General features: G+C 36.0%; 1 protein-coding gene across 1 annotated transcript in view; it reads left to right on the top strand.

Annotated features, from left to right (window-relative positions):
- Positions 1–21,352, top strand: part of ODAD2 (outer dynein arm docking complex subunit 2) — a 68,195-nt gene that overhangs the window by 7,104 nt on the left and 39,739 nt on the right. Inside the window, exons 6-11 of the mRNA XM_063414343.1 lie at positions 10,513–10,659; positions 10,940–11,149; positions 11,312–11,536; positions 13,808–13,918; positions 14,399–14,553; positions 17,897–18,139. Of these exons, the coding sequence (XP_063270413.1) occupies positions 10,513–10,659; positions 10,940–11,149; positions 11,312–11,536; positions 13,808–13,918; positions 14,399–14,553; positions 17,897–18,139 (1,091 nt within the window). The remainder of the gene's footprint in view (positions 1–10,512; positions 10,660–10,939; positions 11,150–11,311; positions 11,537–13,807; positions 13,919–14,398; positions 14,554–17,896; positions 18,140–21,352) is intronic.

Here is a 21,352-nt window from a genome sequence, read left to right as displayed (position 1 = left end):
CTTTTAGAATGTATTCAGAGTACTCACACTGCTTGTTTCCAGTTCACATTTTGCATTATAGAATTCTTCCTACTTGCGTGTAATTAACAGTTCAAGAGGTTGTTTTCCAACCTTTCAGTTTGCTAATAGCTGCTTCTGTCTGTATTATGAAGCAACTCTTTGTACTTTTCTGACAGCTCAGAGAAACAACCATGTTACTTTTTATTAAAGACCCAAGGTTCTCCTGGAGAAGATGCTTGAAATTTGTTACTGTTGATGAATTCTCACTAATCTTTTAATTGGCTTATTTATGTACCACCCTGTTTACTGACAAGGCTCTTTTCTCCTGGCTGCTTAATTCTCAAACTCACTTTCCTCTTTAGATCCTTCCTATAGTCATGTTTAGATTTTAGTACCGAACTTAAATCAGTATTGAAATTCATACCTACATTTGCATAAAACCATTCTGAAAGAAGAGTGAGAATGACAAATAGGGAAGTACATTTTTCATACACCTCTGTTTTAGAAATTGACTATATTTTGTTCCAGCTGTTAACAAACAAAATTACATAGTGGTTTAGAACTAGGAAATGACAGGGCAGCATTTTTTGATCAGATGGTGAGAAACCCATTAAGAAATTTATAATATAAAATTCAATAGCACGAAAAAGTTTTACTGTGAAAGTTCACATATATATATTTCTTTGTGTATTCTTGCTCACCTGAGTCTTCCAATAGTTCTTTAAGTTAGATGTAAATTAAACTTAAGTATTTGAAGATATGCTTAAAATAGTTCTGTGTTCATTCTTAGCTGCATAAAGCAAGAACTCCCTAGTGTCAGATAAAGCTGAAAAGAGATGCCTCAGTGCCATACCACAGACAGTGGTTGAAATGTTTTATTGATGGAGTGCTACTTTAGTTTGCACATGGAATTCATTTTAATTCAAGTATAAATACTGCACTTCTGGCCAGACTTGGGAGATTTTTTGGCATTCTTGTTGTTCATGTAAGGCAAGTGTTCATGACACATATAACGTAAGAGAAAATAAATTTGTGACTATGTTATTTAAGTATCTACAAGCATTTTTATGTAGAAACACAAATTTGAAAGGACTTGTGTTGTTGCCCATCTGAAAAAATTAATAAAATGCCTTAAATAATAGATGATTGAGATACCAAGAAAATGAGATAATTTGTAGATGCAATGATTTTTCGAATGTTTGCTTAAGTTAATGTGAATCACAATTCAGCAAGACCATAAAAGATCAACTTGCAAACAAAAAACTCCCATAAAACCTGAAAGATACCTAGTTTTTATATAATGTTAGATTGTCGTGAAATGTTAGAAAGAAAGTTGTATAGAGCAAACTTGAAAGATCCTGTGAGTTGTGCCTGTAGGCTCTGTACTTATATTCCTCTTTATGGAGAGAAAATTCCAGTGCTGGGGAAATTCCCTTCTGACTTTTTGCCCTTCTCCACTCCCTTTCCTTTCTGGGAAAGAGTATCCATGTTGGAATTGTTCCACTGGGAAGCAGCTGCTTCTGTGGTCTGGCTCCTTGTGCTACCTTCAAGCTTCCCAGAGCTGTGAAGCAGGAGGTGGAGCGTGTGTGCTCCTGCCATGCCTCCCCATCAGCTACACAATGAGCAGCAGAACAGAGCAGTGAGCTTGGTGATGGCCTTGTGTTAGGCATCCTTTGGAGCCAGAGTAGACAAAATGAGGTGCTCTGTTGATGTTTGTAACAGTAAAATTCACCCAGCCAACTTCAGATTTGACATTATTTATTAAATTGGTTCTTCTGAAGAGTTGGATTTCTAGAGGAAGGACTACCTTTTACATCTGAAAAATTTTAGGAGCAGGATAGTAGGTCATCTTTTTCAATTATCCTTTTACTAGAAACAGGGAACACCAGGTAGAAATGCAGATTCTTCTTTGTGGCAGATCTGGGGCTGTTCACTGAAAACAAGCAAACAAAACAAACAAACAAAAAACCACAAATGGTGAGAGCTGGGCTTTGTGCTGGCCCCAGTTGAGTGCTGACTATTGCCAGTTTTATGATAAAAATGAGATGTTGATAGGTGAGTTGGGCTAATGACTGTGCCAGGAATAACTCCAATATCCAGAATATTTAATCCCTTAAACCCTTGTGCTGTCTGACTTTGGTTCCCTGTAAGGGCATGATTTAGATGTACGCCTATGCCAGGATGAGGGTGGATAGAGTTCTGCAGGGCCACATCAGTTACAGAATTCATCCTTCATCCTTCTGTGGAAAGTCATTCTACCTTTGGCTATATTTCAGGATTATGCTAGTGAAACCAGTCAAATCTCACACTTCATGTAATATATCCTTTAATTTCATATCTGTTTGGAATTACTCCAGTGCTAAAGACCTCGTTCCCAGAACAGCACTGTGTTTCTTTTCTACTTTGGAATCATAGATGGACAAATCTGCTGTCTGTCTCCAGCTGCTTGTGCCCTGTGCCAGCCCAGCAGCTGGAGAAAGGCTGTGGCACTGCACAGGAGCCAGGGAGGATCTTCCCTGGGTGTGGCCTTGAACAGCAGCTCCCAGGTGCCCATGTGCAAATGAGAACTGTGTACTTTAGCAGCTGATGTATACAGCAACTCTTTTATGAGAAGCAGTTATAAATTTATGGCACTTGTGAAAATCTTGATGTGGCTTGTAGATTTTTCTCAAAATTTACGTGCAGTAGAGGACAGACAGTATTTTTGAACTGCATCATGGAAAAGTATAGCTTTCTTAAGTTATAATGGTATTGGAAACATTCCATATTATTAAGATTACACTAGTGCTCATTATAAAAATTTAAATCAGTTTCATGAGCCATGTATTAAGAAATCAATTGCATTTTGGGATTATCAGAAAAGTAATTCTGTTTAATTGTAATGTTCAGGACATCAGAAAAAGACATGAACATCTAAGGAATAAAATGGGTCTTCAAATACTCAAATAATTGTTTAAAGTGAGAAGTTTAAAATCTCAGTTGTTTATGGAAGTTCCCATAGTCTTTAAATCTGGCCCTATATGTATGGTGCAAATGGAATGTTACAATCTAACAGCAGGAGTAAAAGTCCCTAATCTGTGTAGGACTTATGTAGGACATACACTGCATGTTAAAGCTTTTTCTACAATCTGTGGGTAAGACTGAAATGTTTTTTCTTTATAATATTCTATTGGCAAGACTTGTACAAGATTATGTTTTAGCTAGTAAATACATAATAAGCATATGTAAGTGCATGTAAAATATTTTTGTACATGTAGTAACTTTGTGTAAGGCCCTTTTTCAGGACTGACCACTTTGACCAACTCACCTTATTGGCAAAATGTCTAACAACAAATCTTTTCCCTTCCTTATGAAAGCATATGGTGGGGTAATCCGAAAGAGGTTTTCAGCTGGAGGGAAAGGTAAAGATGAAAAATAAACTTTACTTTAGTTTGGCTAAGACTTATTTTTCAGAAGATACCAAATGTATGTGACATGATCATGTGCCACCTGCTAGTGTTTCCTGGCACATATTTGGCTCACCCGTCAAACTTGGTGAACCTGTGAGCCTTCATATCACTTCTCTACTCTTCATGAGTGTCTCTTCCTCCTGTCTTCCAGTATTGGCCATGATTTTATTTTAAAATGCAGTAAAGAATGTGACTACTGAGAAAAAAAAGGAAATAAAAATATGTGAAAAATTCAACTTATAGTTAAGATATGTATATTTCAACAACCTAGATAGTGCTGATCATGAAAAAGAAATATTTTAAGATAACTTTACTAGGTAGGAAATATTTGGCAAATGGTGAATTCTCAAATTATTATTGTAATTGGCAGCTTTAACACACTGGAATAGCTCCCTCCTCAAAATACCATACAATCATTCTTCATCCCAAGAGACATATAAAATTCCTAACAACCGGTTGAATTTTGACCATTAACACCAATATCAGCTCTGATGAATTTCTGTGTAGTGAAGGTTTAATTAATGTTCACAGGGTCACACATTCCTTAGAGTTTCATAACTGATGAGATGAAAGACAACCTAGAAACAAAGAAAAAAAAGTAAACAGAATTCAATAAAAAAGGGGGAGAAGAGATGGTAGATGAAAAATAAAGGACTGAGGAAAAGAATGTAAAATAATTTATGTGTGATTCTTCTCTTTCTGTAGGTTTGTATTCTATGATGAAAGCAGGTAATGAACTTAATGAGCTATGGTGTCGACACCATGAACTGTAGTACCTCTAAAATCATTGTAAATTGCCACAGTTGCCTCAATCTGATTTCAGAATTTATATTCACAAAGTAGATAATCAAATTGTTATGTTTTCTAAATAATTAGAATGCGATTGTGTCTGAATGGTAGCAAGAGTTTTAAGTAGTGAGAACAACATTCTGCATTGTTTTTAAGTGTTCCACATTGATCTAGGCTCAGTTTAATCACAGCTCACTGTACACCCTGTTATTCCTGAAGCACGCCTGTGCTTCAGCCCTGTCTTCACCCATATTTGTTTTTCCTATGCTCTCACTAAGCCCCGTTTCTAAGTTTGTTTTATTTCTCCAGAGAACACCTGTCTCTTAGTTTTTCATAAACTATTGTGTTAATTTGGTTTTCCTTGCAAAAATTTTTTTGGCTAGTTTCAAATGACATTGCCTCTTCTGTCTGTTCACTGCTTATAAAGCTTCAACCGTATGCAGGCTCTCCAGCAGTCTGCAGGTTCTTCCTAGTTCAACCTCATTAACTTTTCTCCTCAGATTCACATCCACTGGTTTCCTAAATTTGTTGGATACATAAAATTAAAATGGCTGTAATAGCATTAAGGTTTTTATCCTCTTTCTGAGCCAAGTACTAGGCAAAGTCAGAACTGCTTAGGCAGGTCTGACACTCACACAAGGTCAGTAGCACATCTGTGTTATGGACAGCAAATGTCTCATCTCCAAGTCAGTGTTTACAATGTTAAATTACTGTTAACAGTACTGCTGTATGTGCAGGGTTTTTTCTTTTTAAAATTCAATCCTAGACCCTTTTCCCTTCAATCCTATTGCTTCTAATTTCTATATGTTCATTTTTCATTCAATCCTATTTACTTCTAATTTCTACATGTTCTTTTAAAACACATATATGCTTTATTTTCCTCTGATGAAGTATCCTTACAAAATTGTCCAGATGCATCTGGGGAAGAAATACACTCCTAAACTGAAAATTTCACAACAGAGTATAAAATAAACTTACACTGTTAAGATATTATATATTATCTTGGCCAGGTTTTCTGTGGTTTTGGGGTCACCATTTCACTTCTTTCCAAGTTTGAGGTTTAAGAAGTTACTAGGAAAATATTCTGTTATTCCCAGTCCAAGGAAGTAAAAGTTCATATGTTTGCACATGAACTGTTAGACTCTTACCTCCTCTATAGTAGAATCTGATTGCTATGAAGCAGAGAAGGAAAGCTATCAGAATGGATACACGTCTTGGATGAGTTTTCAAGAGGAAATCAATGCTTGCCTGACAAAACCTCCTGGATTGCACAGAAAATAATAGACATTCTTTTGTTTGGAAACTAATTTGTTTTCAATTTCATAAAATATGACAATTTAAGCTCACTATATCTGGGTCATGACGTATATGTCACTTTTGCCACTGTGTAGGGCCAGGGTCAAGGTATTAATCTGTAACTAAAACAGTGCAGCTTCTGTGCATTGTTGTAGTCCAGTGTGAATGTTTTGAAAGGTTGTGATGCCTGTGATTTTCCACTGGCTTGACTTATTTTAATCTGTATGGTTTACATACTGCCAGGCTGGAGCTAAAGAACACCAGAAGATTCAGGAAGTGGGTCAGGGAATTATTCCATAACTCAGTTATACTCGTCCATAACTCATGTCTTAACAAGTTGCAGCTTGTATGTTTTATAAACTAAGTTGAAAAATTGGAACTAGTATTTAAACCATGACAAAACTCAGAGTGTTTAGAGATTCACTAGCATAGAAAAATTGCCTTGCTGAAGCATATTATGTATTTTATACTGCAATAATCAGTCTTTCATTAAGCTTTATCAAAATTTATTTAGATGTTAAAGTATTTTGTAGTAGAAAATGACAAAATTTTCTCTGTGATTTAAGAGGAAAGTTCAACAGAAAATAAAAAAGTCACAAACCTTTAAACTAAGAATTCTGTTTCATACTTTACTGCTTGTTTTGGATTTCTTGTTTTGTAGAAATGACAATGTTGCTTTGGGTTGGGGTTCCAGTTAAGCAATTTTTTTTTCTAGGAGTTTTTTGTTCCATTAAGGAATTTTAATTTTAAAAGTCTGGTATAACAATAACTTCACCTACTTTTGTTGGGCTACACATTAAGCTATTTTGTTTGTTCAGTATTTTTTAAAAATACATTGACTTGGTATGTTTGGTCTTAATTTTGTCAAGTATATTGTAAACACCATTCAGATTATATATACTGATATTCAAAACTTGGGTATTATACAGAAGAATGACAAAACTGTCCACAAACAGCAATTTTTTTTCCTGTTATTCAGCCATAGGTTTATTATCACAGACATGCATATTTAACTACCTATCCAAGATTTAAGTAATACGATAGAGAAAATACACTTTTACTCTGGCAAAATTAATTTCAGCCTTTGGTCTAAACAGTAAAAAAATGCCGTCTTTGACATTGCCAGGCAGAGTAAAACAATATTTAATTTTCTGATAGCATTTACTCATGTTCACTTTAAAGCCTAAACAAATTAATAAAACACCCTTCAAATAGGTACTGTATTTATAGAGATATTTCTGAGCCAAAAACTGTATAATTTTCATTTTACTTAATTTTGTTTTCTCTTGGGAAACTGAAATGCACTATAACTTGATTATAATGTTGATGTGTTTCCATTCATATATTTTCATTTTGCTATGAAATTGGGCAACACATTTGGAATAAAATTCTTTATAATCTTGTTCATACTTTTATGACTTGTACTCCCATAAGACCTTTAAATTTCAGTTGAAAGGGTTGACTCTAGAGTAAATTTTGTATCTTTCTTTCCTATTCTGCCGAACTGACATCATCAATTCAAAAATGAAAGCTATTTATTGACTAGAAATGGTTTAATTGGGATTGGACAAGTGCTATTGAAACTTAAGCCCGTATATTTTATTATCAATTTTCTGTATCTATGATCATATTACCTATTATGAGTTAATTATATTTTTGAGAAAGCAAGTAAATATCAAAAACATTTATTATTTACAAAATTTCATGATAGTAAATAACAGAAAACAAGACCAGAGAAGAATGTTGTAAGTCATTGACTGCATCTGCTTGCCTCCAAAACAGCACCAATTGTTTGTGTGTCTTCTGGACAAATATTTCTCTGCCTTTTTTTTTCTTGTCATGAGATTTCATGACCACTGTAAGCAATGCATTCAAGAAATCAAATATTGCTACAAATTTTGTTGAGTTCTTTTTTTGGGTTTTTTTTTCCTTAATTACCAAGTGTAGATCAGTCCTGATGCCTATAAACCCTGTAATTTCTTGTCCGGACCTGGAGAACAGATGATTGGCATTGAAGGTGTTCTTTAAACTACCTTCCTATTGTCTTCTTCAGAGTAAACAGTGCCAGTTCCTTCAATTTTTCTGTGGAGATCATAAATTTGAGATATTTTGGTGTCCTCTGGTCTTTATCAACTTTCTCAGTATCTTATTTGAAGTAGAATACCCAGAATGAATGTACTTAAATTTGAGCAGTGCCAAACCAAAGAAGGAGGATTTCTCGTATCTTACGGGTTACAAATCTGGTTATCAGTCTCCCTGCAAAGTTTGCTTTTTTTGTTTGGCAACACTGTGATATTGATAGATAATATCAGTGTTGTGTTGCTAACAACAGGTTTCTTCCTGCAGTTCTGCAAACTAATCATGGCATCAGCCACTTCTCTCAGTACCATAGAGCAGAGTCCACTGAGTTCATCTAGTATGAAAACATCTAAGTTATCCAAGTACTTACTGACTAGTTATGTCCTTAGCATAGCCAGATCGTTCACTATGCTGTCAGAGACATTAAGTAACCATTAGCAGAATATAGTAAAGGTTGATGGATAAAAAAGACCCCTTCGTGCTTTTGCTTTCTTGGTTTTATTTGTTGAAAGTTTGCTGTTGACTAGCAGGGTTTTTCCTCTTGATTACTACAGAAGTCAAACAAAATGATGGTTTGAACTTGTGTGTTCCTTGGTAACTGTACATTGGGTTGTGTCTGTATTTGCTTGTGTTTTTCTTTTATTTTCATTCTGGTTTTTTTTATCTTGTCAGTAGTTCTGTAATTCTCAGTTGTTCTCACTTGTGAGCTTGAGTATTGTAACAGACATTACACATACAGTGCAAGATGTTTTACTGATAGTGTAACAGGGATACTGGTTTATTTTCCTGGATATATGTGTTATACCAAGATATAGGAAGAAAAGGACATTTTTAACTAAGTCTGTGTTTAATTTCAAGCCTTAAAATTGACTGTTGATCTGCCAGTAGAGTCTATTTTGCTTCCAACATATCAGATTTCAAATGGTGTAACAACATGACACAGATTTTATGTCAACTTAATGGAGAGGTAACTATTTCCATGAATGTTAAAATCTACGCTGTAACTACTACAAGATTTACTGTAATGATAACTTCAAGGAACAAAAAATAATTGTTGAAACCATCAGCAATATTTCTTATTTTGTAGAACTGATGCTTCAGCACATATGAAAAATATTTTATTGTGGTTTTACTTTAAAAACACTTAAAGTGGTGTGCTCCTTTTTGAAGCTGAAAAAATAAAATGCATGTATATATATTATATACAGTTGTAATTTTTGTTCAGTAGAAGAAAATTAAAATTTGTTTATTTTTAAAAAACCTGATCCATATTAAATATCATATGCCAACATTATATGTGTAAGATAAGGGAATTGTGGAATACTATGTTATGTATAAATGCAGTTTCACTGTAGGAGAAGCAGACCTCAGGAGAGACATCAATTTTCAGGTTAGCAGTGTACTTCTTACAGTTATGTAAAATAATAAAAGATGAGTTTTCTTTTAAAACACCTGTTGCAAATTTTTTATCAGACAAAGCAAAGTCAATATCAAAGTCTGTGGTTAAAACACCACAGATTTAATGAAAGGACAGCTGTTAGTTTTTCTGAGATGCAGAATATTCTCTGTAGTTTTGTAATCATATCATAGGGATTTTAAAAAAAATTAGAGTTTTGAATGTGTGGATAAACTGATTTCTCTAGGAAAACATTTGAGAAATTGTTACATTATTTTACACTCTAGGACATATTTTCAAAGTAGATGAAAATATGTTATTAAAGCAAGAGACATTTCATTCTCCTGAAATCAAGATGATAAAGATAATTAAAAAAGATCATTTTAAAAAATTGTGGGCATCTGCCTCTGGGACACTATGTTACACATGTTTAAAAATTACCTTTACATTTAACCACTTTTGTGGGGAAATTTTGTGGTATCTGTTGTTATAAGAAATTTAGGTTAAAATTATGAAGCACTGTCAATAAATACTGTATTGATTAGCAGAAGTGTTTTGTCTGATGTAAACTACTGGTCAGAGACTGTATGAAGTAGTTCTCTCACATTCTTTTTGGATGCATTTTCTCACTTGTGATTCTTTATTACATTTATAACAACTTGAAAAGCATGTTACATTTAAATTCCTTTTGAACTGTATTTGTTTTACTGTTTCTGTTTACATTTAAGAAATATGCTTCAAAAGTTCTGGTTTTGTTAGATCTACCTGTTTTATATTTGCAAACGTTACCCAGTTTTGTAATATTCTGTGTATCATTATGATGTCAGAATTTAGCAGAGCGTCTTCCCCTGGGAAAGGTTGACCAAAAATCCTTTACAGAGTCAAAACTCTCATTTAAAAAAGATGGGCTTGGGCAGCAGAGTTCAGATCAGGATGGGAGCCAAAGCTTCTCTGGAATGCAGAGGGTGGATGCTGTAGTTTGATTTACTGGGTACTCTTCAGTTGTAACTTCCACATTAGTACCAGCTGGCAATGTTCACTCCAGCTTCTGTTGCAGCTACAGCTCAGCTCTCCCAATTTCCATGCAGCTCAGTTCATCCCTGATTTTATAGACAGTAAACCTGTATTACAGGTCTAAAAGAATCCACTGTCATATAGTTTAACTTTCTGTGTTGTGTTCTTTGATTTTTTTTCTTTCTTTAAGTCTACTTGCAGTGACTGAAATAGAGCTTATCATTTAGAAAAACATTCAATCTGATCTATTCACAGCCAGCCACGTCAGTCATTTTCCACCTCAGCTATTCACTCATTTGAATCTTTATGCCATTTACAGACTTTATCAATAATTCCATTTCTTACTATGTTTGCATTATTGAACACCATAGAATCAAAACAGACTAACATGTTTCTTCTTTAGTAGTAGTTTTACTAGCATGATTAGAAATGATTGAGTTTTATATTAAATGCACTTCACACATTTGTTAATTACTTGCTTTATTTTAGGGAGGTGATCCAACAGCTACTGTAATTGCACTGTGTTCAATGAGAGATTTAAATCTGTCTCAAGAAGCATGTCAGCTGGCCATCAAAGACACTGGATGTCTTGAAGTGTTAATTAATTTACTTGATACAGAAGAAATTAAATGTCAGGTAATGAGCTTTTGTCAAATAGAGTGATGAATATGCCTTTTCCATTAAAATGTTTTTTCAAATTTCAAAGTTACAGAGTGTAAAGAAAATTGATTTCTCATTTCTATATTTTCTTGTTTGCTTCAGATTTTTTAGAAAGACATCTATGTCTTTAACTTTCAGTTTCCTTCTTTTTTCCTGATAAAATATAAAGAAAAAAATTTTAAATAACCATCACTTTAAATAATGTGGTTTTGTATACCTAAATAATGTTTAACTTCTATCGTTTCCCATTATTTAGACTGGTTCATTAAAAATCCTGAAGGAAATTAGTCAAAATATATTTATCAGACATGCAATTGCAGATCTTGGAGGCTTAGAGATCATGGTGAAAATATTGGACTCTCCAGATACCGATCTAAAATGTTTGGCAGCTGAAACAATTGCCAATGTTGCTAGATTTAAACGAGCACGAAAGACAGTAAGGCAACATGGAGGAATCAAGAGATTGGTAAGCAGACATTAAAATTTGTACCTTTGTCATATGCATATTTTTGTTCAAAAAATGCATCATGTGTTGCAAACATGATTAATTGTAGCGTATACTGTAATCAGAAAGCAGCATGATATCAAAGTTTCCTGTAGATATTAAGAAATTGATTTTTTTTTTTAGGTTGAGCTGTTGGAATCTATTTCGGTGGGATCATCATGCCAAGGCGAAGACGCTGAAGTAGCACGCTGTGGGGCTTTGGCACTCTGGAGCTGCAGCAAAAGCCTCAAAAACAAGAAAGCAATCCTTAAAGCTGGTGGCATTCCTTTGCTAGCTCGATGGCTCGGATGCTCACACGCAAACATCTTAATCCCAATAGTAGGGACACTACAGGAATGTGCCTCAGATGTGAGTAAACACATATAGCTAAGTTATTTCTAAGCATTAAAGCAATTTGGCACTGAAAGGAAATACTACATTCTAGAGTCACTTAAATCAGGTTAGGTATCCCATCAGGAGGTAGATGCTTTATGTAATCAAAGTTGTTTTGAGAAGGTCACAACTTGGGTTGAAGTAAAAGTCATATTTTTTATTTAAAAGGCTAGGAGTAGTGCGTGAAAGAAAAAAACGTAGAAATGAAAGGCTCAATCAGTTTCTTTTTTTCTTATTTTTTTCATCATGCTTTACAGATTTGACAACCTAAGGTGCTGTGTTCTGGTTAATCAATGCATTTAAATTCTACAAAACTAACCTGCAGGTGTGACCAAGAAGATCCAAGGCAGTGCAGGGCAGAGTGGTTTACAGTGTCCTTGTGCACTGGGTCTGATCCATTGCAAACAGAAGGAAGGAATGTATGTGATTTTTCCACAGATTTCCGTGGCACATTTTGCAACTTTGAGTATATCCAGTTTTTAAATATGAATACCAATGTTTTTTGCCATGGCTATGTAAGGGATTACTCTAGTGGGACAGTTCTGTTTCATATCTTTATGAATGACCTGGCTAAGGGGATTGAGGGCACCCTCAGCACGCTCAGTGTTTGGAGACACACCAGGGATGGGAGTGCTGATCTGCTGGAGGGCAGGAAGGCTCTGCAGAGGGCTCTGGACAGGCTGGATCATGGGCTAAGGCCAGTGGTATGAGCTTCAACAGGGCCAAGTGACAGGTCCTGCACTTGGGTCACATCAACCCCTGCAGTGCTACAGGCTGGGGAGGGAGTGACTGGAAAACTGTATGGTGGAAAAAGACCTGGAGGGTTGAACATGACCCAGTGAGTGCCCAGGTGGCCAAGAAGGCCAGTGGCATCCTGGCCTGTGTCAGCAATAGTGTGGCCAGCAGGAGCAGCGCAGTGATCAGGCTCCTGTGCTAGGCACTGCACAAATCCTGTGTCCAGTTCCGGGTCCCTCAGTTCAGGAGGAACATTGAGGTGCTGGAGTGTGTCCAGAGAAGGGCAATGGGGTTGGAAAAGGGTCTGGAGCACAAGGCTGGTGAGGAGCAGCTGAGGGAGCTGGGGGTGTTTAGCTTGGAGGGAAGGAGGCTCGGAAGGGACCTGATCACTCGTTCCAACTACCTAAAAGAAAGTTGGAGCCAGGTGGGGTTGTTCTCTTCTCCCAGGTAACAAGCAGTAGGATCAGAGGAAATTGCCTCAGGTTGAATCAGGGGATGTTTAGATTAAATATTAGGAAAAGTTTATTCACCAAAACAGTTGTCAAGCACTGGGACGGACTGCCCAGGGGAATGGTTGAGTCACCATCCCTGGAGTTCCTTAAAAGATGTGCAGATGTGGCACTTAGGGATGCACTTTAGTGGTGGATTTGGCAGTGCTGGGATAATGGTTGGGCTCAATGATCTTAAAGGTCTTTTCCAACCAAAATGATTCTGTTTGTTTATGATTCTGTATCTTCATTTGAAGTGTATTGCATTTCAGATTAAAAAATATACCTAATTTGTCTTGTGAATTTGATGCACAAAAGACATAATTTTTCAAGAGATTTTACATTATTAAACACTTTGTCTGTTAAAAATTAGCTTCTTGAATTACACAAATTAATGCATGTTCCATGAGACACAAACCTGGCAGGTTTTAGAGTCAGTAAGTATATATTGAGAAGGTGTCATTTTTGAGAGTTTCTTGTATGGCCTAACTTGGAAGGAACACTAAATGCATTTCTTACACAGATGTTTCCCCCACTTAAAAAATGATCCCCTCTTACAATGCCTGTAGGTTAAAATTTGGATGAAAATATCACTAAAAAATGTTAATTCTAAGAACATGTTTTTCTAACCTTGTTTTAGGAATAGATCTGTTGTTTTGGCTGGTTCTCGATGAATTGAGTGGGTACTTCTTGATCCCATTCTGAAGCATCTTTTGCTTTCTTGGGTCTGAGCAGGGAGTCTGGACACCTTTCAGAATAATGTGCATTCTGCATAAGCCAAGTGGCTACAAGATAGGCAGTGCAGTACTTTGTTTTACAGGTGATATGAAGAGCACTGCAGAGAATGTCTGTATTTGCTTACCTCTGAGATCATCAGTAGTATTTTCAAGGCAATGATGACTTGTGCTTACATAAAGTACAAGAGTTCTCAATATCAAAACCCTATTCTTGTAGCATTGTATTATTTTTGTGACCTATTAACTGTTAATATGAAGGATTTAAAAGATGCAGTTTATCTTTTTAGCCAAGTTACAGACTTGCAATAAGGACAGAAGGCATGATTGAGAACCTAGTGAAAAATCTGAGTAGTGAACACGAGGAGCTCCAGATGCACTGTGCAAGTGCCATATTTAAGGTAATTGTATTATAGTCAGTAGATCAGAACCAGGATTAGCCTTTTTTTATTTGTCAGTTTTAAATTTTCTTAATTTCCTTATTTCTTTAATGTGTAAAAAATATTGAAGTGTTGTGAATATTTTAGCTGCATATTTATTATTATAATTATGTTCCTACTTACTCTTATTGTGTGCAAGCATTAAGTTGCACAGGTAACAGTGGAGAGAGGTGAGGCATACTGTACATGAGCTGCTTTGTTTTTTTGTTGTTTGTTTGCCCCTAAAGTGGACAATGTGACAGTATAAGCAGTACTGCATATACAGGAGCAGTTTACTGTCAAGCTCTCTTAGTGGGTTGTTAGCATATTCAGATACTTGAATACAATATGTTTCCTTCTCTATTAGCTTTTACTAGTTACAATGTAATACAGCTAGCTTTTGAAGACATAATTTTACACATTTTACATAATATATATGTTTAATATATATTTTTTTTATAGTGTGCAGAAGACGAAGAGATACGTGACCTGGTTAGAAAACATGAAGGTCTACAACCACTATCTGATCTGCTTGATAACAGTGAAAACAAGCAACTTTTGGCAGCTGTGACAGGAGCAATCTGGAAATGTGCAATCAGTAGAGAAAATGTCTTAAAGTAACAATTTAATTTTACAAGCATTTATTACATTATCATGTTTTGATTTTATGGGCCTCTATTGTTTTCAAAACTGTTGTGTCATTATTCTTCAAAATCAGTCTTTATAATCAGTTGGCCTTTCAACTTAGGTTTTATAGTACTTAAAAAATTGCCACCTGACCCTGCATCAGGGTAGAGTGGAGACAGTGTTAAGTTCCTAGAATCTTAACAGTCAAAGGAGACAAGTGGTGCCTTTATTTAAGCTACAGGACACTGAGTCAGGAGGTGTACTAGCACATACCAAACATTTGACACATGGCCATACCTGATATCCCCTCTTCTGTCTGTAACTTACAAGCCAGAATCACTGCTGCATGGTAAAGAGAGCACTTAGTACACTTAACTTTAATGTTTTACATCAAGAGAGAAAGAGACCATGTTATCTAGTACATATTAGAAATATACTGGAGACTAGGATTAGATGCCTTTCTTCTTGACTACAGAAGAGGCTCAGAAAAGTTGCTTGGTCTGGAGACCCAATTTCTAAATGAGTGCAATTAACTGATGAGGGTTCTACTGTGGGTACCAGCAACCTCTCAATACCAGGGTTCTGAGTAATTATTTGAGAATGTGACAGTAGGAGTTGTCACTCTCCACCTTCCATAGAGCAGCTTAATGACTGAGAACACTTTACCCTCTCATCTAAAATTAATATAACAAATTCATGCACCTTACCTAAAAAGGAAGCTGGCTCCACTCCCTGTGTGCTAGGTTTCCTGCTGAAATTATGCTGCTCTGTACATAGAGCATGTAGAAAGGTTAGAAAGAATATCAGTAAGATATAACATCTTCCTGCTGCCCTAATTTAGTGTACCTTGCTGGAGAAGCACATAGGATAAATCAAGACTGGATAAAAATTAGGAAGATTTCCAGGTTTTACGTTCTGGCTTTTTACTGTCCTAAATGAGCCCCCAAACTGTTGGTATACATTGTGGTCTTTATGTCCTCAACTGCAGTCATAGTGCTTTTTTGAATTCTTAATTGCACAGTAACCTGACTTTTCATACGGATGTATCCTTCTTTTCTGTGGATTTTGGGTTTGTGCAGAGGTATCCTGATTTTGGATCAGTCAGTGATGAGACAGTCTGAATGGCTCTGTCTGTAAACTAAACTAAACTAAACAGGGCCAAACCTTTCAGGTTTCAGGCTCTATGTTAGGATTATCCATACTGTTTAACTGCCAGCAAAGTCCCTCACACAGTTTGCCAGCAAACGCTCTCCCAGACAATGCCCAGACACTCCTCAGGAACGGTGCAGGCAACAGATTGTTCCCATTAGGCAGAATGGGTGAGGCCACCCTGCACTGTGAGGATAAGAGATTTTAGCCATATGGATGCTATGTTGTGCTTCTTGTCCTCAGGGCTGGAGAATGAGCCCTAGCCTGTTTTATTTATTAGTATAGCTGTAGCCAATAATTCTGTCCAACTGCAAACAGATTTTTGTTGGGCTACTCACATATCTTTGGCAAGTGCTTGATGCTCCACAAAGGTTACTAGCCCGGCACAGCTCCAGCTGAATTCACGTGTTACATAGTGCTGAGTCTGAAGCAGTAAACCCTATCCAAACTCAAGATGGGAGGGCACTAAAGAAAAGGGAGTAAGGATAATGTGAAAACACCTAAGGAGATCTGGAGGGATGAGCCTGAGTCTGGCATAAAGCTAGAACTAACAAACCCTGCTGGCTCCTGCAGGGGCACTTAATTATCTCTGAAGTGCTGCAGAGTGTTTCCTGTTTGCTGCTGAGATGTTGTGCTGGCTCAGTGGTGCAGGTGCCTGTGCCTGTGTAGCTGCAGTGCTGCTGGTGTGGGAGCACCGTGCTGCTCCTGGACACAGCATGGCCCGGGCCACCAGCTGTGCCAGAGAGCAGCCTGCCCTTGGCAGAGCCAGCTCACATTGCTCCATCTGTGGAGCAGGTGAAATGCCTGCAAAAATCAGTTTTGTTTTGTTGTTTTGTAAAATTATTTCCTTAGTTTATTCTTTTTTTTTTTCATGCTGTTGATGTGTACTCTTGAAAAAAATTATTGTAGGGATACTTCCAAATTACAGTGAACAAAGAGAGGAAAATTTCTCTTGAAGCAAAGGTCTGGATGATGAAAAACAAGTTTCTCATTTCTCAGTTACTTTAATTATTATGCTGATAATCCATCTTGGAAAGATTAATTTTTTTTGAAACATCTAGTTCTGCCATAAAAATCTCAGAAATACTAGTATTTTCTTTGTATGAAAGAAAAGCCACATGACCAACTGATTCCTGGAAGATAGTTTTTGTAGCTCAAGTAGACATTCCCAGAAGCTAGGGGCTGGGAAGAAAGCACAAATGAAAACTCAGTACCCTCAGAGTAATTTTCTCTGATAGTTAGATTACATACAGGTTAGATCTAGCTTGATATACCACATGGAACTGTCAAAGTGTATCAGAAAATGTATAAAAGGAAGATGCAGTATTTGTTAAGTTTTAAGAATACCCCAAGGCTTAAAAAAACAAACAAGCAAACAAACAAAACCCCCCAAAAAACCACAAAAACCACCACCTTAGAAGATGATTCCAGCACCAAGGAAAAATTCCTGTTCTGAAAGATTAATTTTTGAGGTTTAACACACATCTTTTTGCAGAATATGACCTTCAAGATTTTAAAAACAATATTTTTGATTCTCAGTATCAAAAGTTCTATGAAGAATGAGAAAAGTAGTAATATAGCAAAGTTTCTGTCAACTTTTTTCTTATTTACAAATTGGAATCTAAGATTGGGCTATGGAAGTGTACTACAACTGTGGTTCTGACATCAGGAAAATGCAGTACATTAGGCCTAAACTAAGTATAGAACTGCTCAGGGTAAACTCTCTAAAGGCTCATATTTAGTGAAAAATAAGGGCAGTCCTTTGGTTCACAGAGGTGGAGGAGGATCTGGTACAAAAATACTCTAGTTATTATAACATAGCAGGAAAAAGTGATGGAAGTAAGGATAGCACAGTAATTGCCAGACTTCTGGTTTGTGTTCAGCTGTTTGTTGGTGTTGCATCCACATGTCAAGTTTTAAAAAAGGTCCAAACTACTCAGGAGGTTCTTAGACAGCTAAATTGTAGAAATGTAGTTGGAAAGGTGGAGTAAGAAATTAGGCTGTAAGTCACACTTAGAAAAAGTGATTGGAATGGTTTACCTGTATTGGGATTTCTTCATCAAGATGATTTACATAGAGAAATTAAAATTTGTACTTCAATTATAATACTATTTAATTATAAAATTAAGCTTTTAATGGTAACTTACTGAAAATAACAACTTTGGTTTTATTGCCGTCTTTTAGATTTCAGGAATATAAAACCGTAGAAAGTTTGGTAACACTGCTCACTGATCAGCCTGAAGAGGTCCTTATAAATGTCATTGGAGCACTGGGAGAATGTTGCCAGGAGCAAGAAAATAGAGGCACTATCCGCAGATGTGGTGGAATTGCACCTCTAGTGAAGTTACTGACTTCAACTAACCGTGCCCTGCTTGTGAATGTCAACAAAGCAGTGGGAGGTTGTGCAATGGAACCCGAAAATATGGCGTAAGTTATTCATATTAAAAACATTTCAAATATTGAAAACCAGTTTCCTTATTCTGATGCAAATATAAGCAATTCTAATCTGATTTAAAATACTTTTTACTTCTTGTTTTTTACAGAATTGTGTGGGTTAGTTACATCCTACTGTAAGTTTGCTATAGATAAAAAAATTTATTAAGGAAATGTATAGAATGTAAAGCTTTTGCATTTTGAGAAAAATCAAATTAACCTTTAGTCAATTGATTTTTGTTAAAGTTGAAATTCAAAGTTACAAAACACCATTTTGTGGTGCTGCATGATAGCTCAATGTTTTTCCTTCTTTTTACTCCTGTTCTCAACTCATTAAAAATAGACTGAATTAGAGAAAGTTATTCTAAAAGGAAATGTGCACATTTACTGTCCTGAAAATAAACTTGTATCGGTGTATTACTTGTATTGTATATCTCTTTTATCCCTCTCCATCATTCCTTTTGTGAACTCAGACAGCTTTGGACTCTTTTGTCCCCTCTTATTCCTTTGCAAAATCAAAGGAAAAGACAGTCTTTGACTTTGTGATGTAGATTTGTACAAATTACAAAGATCGTTGACTTTTATGATGAAGTGTTTCAATTAAATGTTGAGGTCGGCATTTGCTGCACTTACTGTTCTCTTACAAGGATATTTACTTCAAGATTCTCAGCATATTTCCCTCCTTATACATAAGGGAGGTCAGAAAGAGAGTTTTATTAAGCTCCTCCTGTTCTGATTTGCATAATTCACTTGATATTCATATAGCAGTGCAGGGAATTCTTTTCCTGAATAAGGCTTTTGTTTTCATGCTTTGGCTGTCACCCAGTGGCAAAAGGCTGGATGGTACACAACCGTAAACATGGGTTGTATGAGCAGTTGGCCATGTAGCATAAAAGTGTAAATAAATGAAATCATTTTAAAGACATTTCTCACTAAAAATCAGCCTTTAACATGATATATTAACCTAAGAGAATTAGCATTGCAAATACTGAGAAACTAAATGCCAATAAATATAAATTGATATTTATAAAACCTCAGACATACTCCAGTACTCAGAACTGTCACTTGTAGTATCCAGTATGGACAGCTTCATACTGGAATGTGTTCAGTATAAGCATTAAAAAAATGCAAGTTGCTGCTAAAATTGTGATAGAACAAAGTCTGTCTTGTCTTTAAGAAGGAGAAAGTACAGGTTTGGGACAAAATTTATATTTACAGAGTTTGTGAAGAGTGAACAAAGGAATCAAATGTTGAATTTAGTTCATATAAAACATTCTCTGTTGAAGTTCTCAACTTTAGAAGTGTTTCTAAAAGTATTTCAAAACATTTGCAAGTAAGCAAGATCTTAAATAAGTGTGAATGTACTTTTTGCTACTACAAAAAAGTTACACAAAAATTGTTATTGGCATGACTGTGCCATGTCCCTGATGTATTGTGCTAGCTCTGCTTGTAGTACTAGAAAAGATAGTGCTGCTATTTTTTCCCAAAGCATGATTCATCCAAGTGGTAATAAATTTGATACTAATTCGGTAAAATGTATAAAAATAATGCTTGGTTTAAACATTGACACAGTGTAACTGCTCATACATTTAAATGATTTTCTTGATTGATTGCTCTGCCTCTCACAGGGCACTTACAAGCAACCCCCCCCCCACCCAGTACCATTGACCCCCACCTTTGTCTCAAAAAAAACCCAAGAAAAATAAAACGTGCCCCTTCCTCTCCCTTCTCCTCCTCTCAGACCAGTACAGCAGAAGTTGAAATTGTATCTCCTCATCCAAAGTGCTGTCCTTTTGGGGAAGTACAAGTCACCAAAGACACGAAATACACACACAGAGTCCATAGTGTGGCTCTTTCCTTTCCAATTTTGTTTACAAAATTGGGGCCTAAAACAATGAATAGCCTTGTTAGAAACTACTGTGGAGGCCAGCCTCTTTCTGTAAATATTTTCTGAAGTTCTTAACCAAAAAGACACTTCTTAACAAGGGGGTGGAAACGTGCCAAGGTTACCTTCTAGAAAGAAGCAAAGCAAAGCCACCTGTAGCCTGTAAGTATATACAGGTGATGACAATTTTCTACTGCAGCAGGTTGATGCTTAGGTATTTATGGTCTTTCAGATTCATGTAGCTGGATCCCTGTTGCATTTCTTATTTCATAATCACTTATTTCTCAGAATGGTTTGACAGGTTCTGGGTAATTAGTTCTTCTCTCCTGCCTTTTTCCTAACATATTTGCCTGGCAGGTCTTGAGGCTTGGGATTTTTTTTGTCATGTGGTACAGACAGGCTCTGTTTACAGTGTAACTTTTCTAGTTTGGCATTAAAGAAGCTTTGAAAATTATGATTTTCCTGGATTCTGCTATCATTGACTTTCATATGTAGAAAAAATTCAGCCTTCATAAGAACTGAGAATTTCAGATGTATTCTTACAGTTAATTAGCTGCAAGTGTGTTTAACAAAGTATGGCTTGGAGACAAAATATTCAGTTTAGCAGTCTTCTGCTTTGAATGTGCTTATCCTTGCAGCAGTAGGTATGTGAAGACCATACAGACCAAGAGTGGAGCTCACATAATTTCTGTAAATGATTCGGATATATTATTAAGAGATTGTGATTAATATAAGAAGTAAGGCATCATTATGGTCTAGAAAAAGCTGAGAATGTTCCATGAAGCAGTGCAGTTAAATTCTGAGGGAAATACTGCACGATTAAGTTACGGTCCACGGAAGAAGCTTGCACTGGCAGAGACTGATAGATAGGCATAGGTGAATCTACATCTTCTATATCTTTTATATATTTTATTTTAGCATGTTTCCATGTTGACGCTGTGACTCTTACAACTACTGAATGGCAGGTACGCTAGTGTTACTTTTCTGCACCAATCCTCTACTTCAGGGCAACTTGAAGCAATTATGTGATTCTTACTGACTCTATTGAGCTATTTAAAATAAAAAACAGCAGCCAGCTTCTCTCCCAGCCAAAAATAAGTTGACTTATCTAAAAAACCCAACATAATTATGTGACTGAACTTCCTTACTCTTATGCAGACAGCATGAAGCTGTTCTCCATACTTGGTCTGCTGTACCAAGTACTGTATATTTATCTTTTTTAGGAACTTTTTATAGGTTATTAACTTTCTTTAACTAAAAACAAAGGACTAGTGCTTATCCTTTGACTGACACTAGATTTTCATTTGCCCTTTCCATTTGAA

This window comes from Prinia subflava, chromosome 1 (genome assembly GCF_021018805.1).
Source record: "Prinia subflava isolate CZ2003 ecotype Zambia chromosome 1, Cam_Psub_1.2, whole genome shotgun sequence".
Lineage (NCBI taxonomy): Eukaryota > Metazoa > Chordata > Aves > Passeriformes > Cisticolidae > Prinia > Prinia subflava.
The sequence above is the reverse complement of the archived record's forward strand: the minus strand, read 5'-3'. Positions and strand labels throughout refer to the sequence as shown.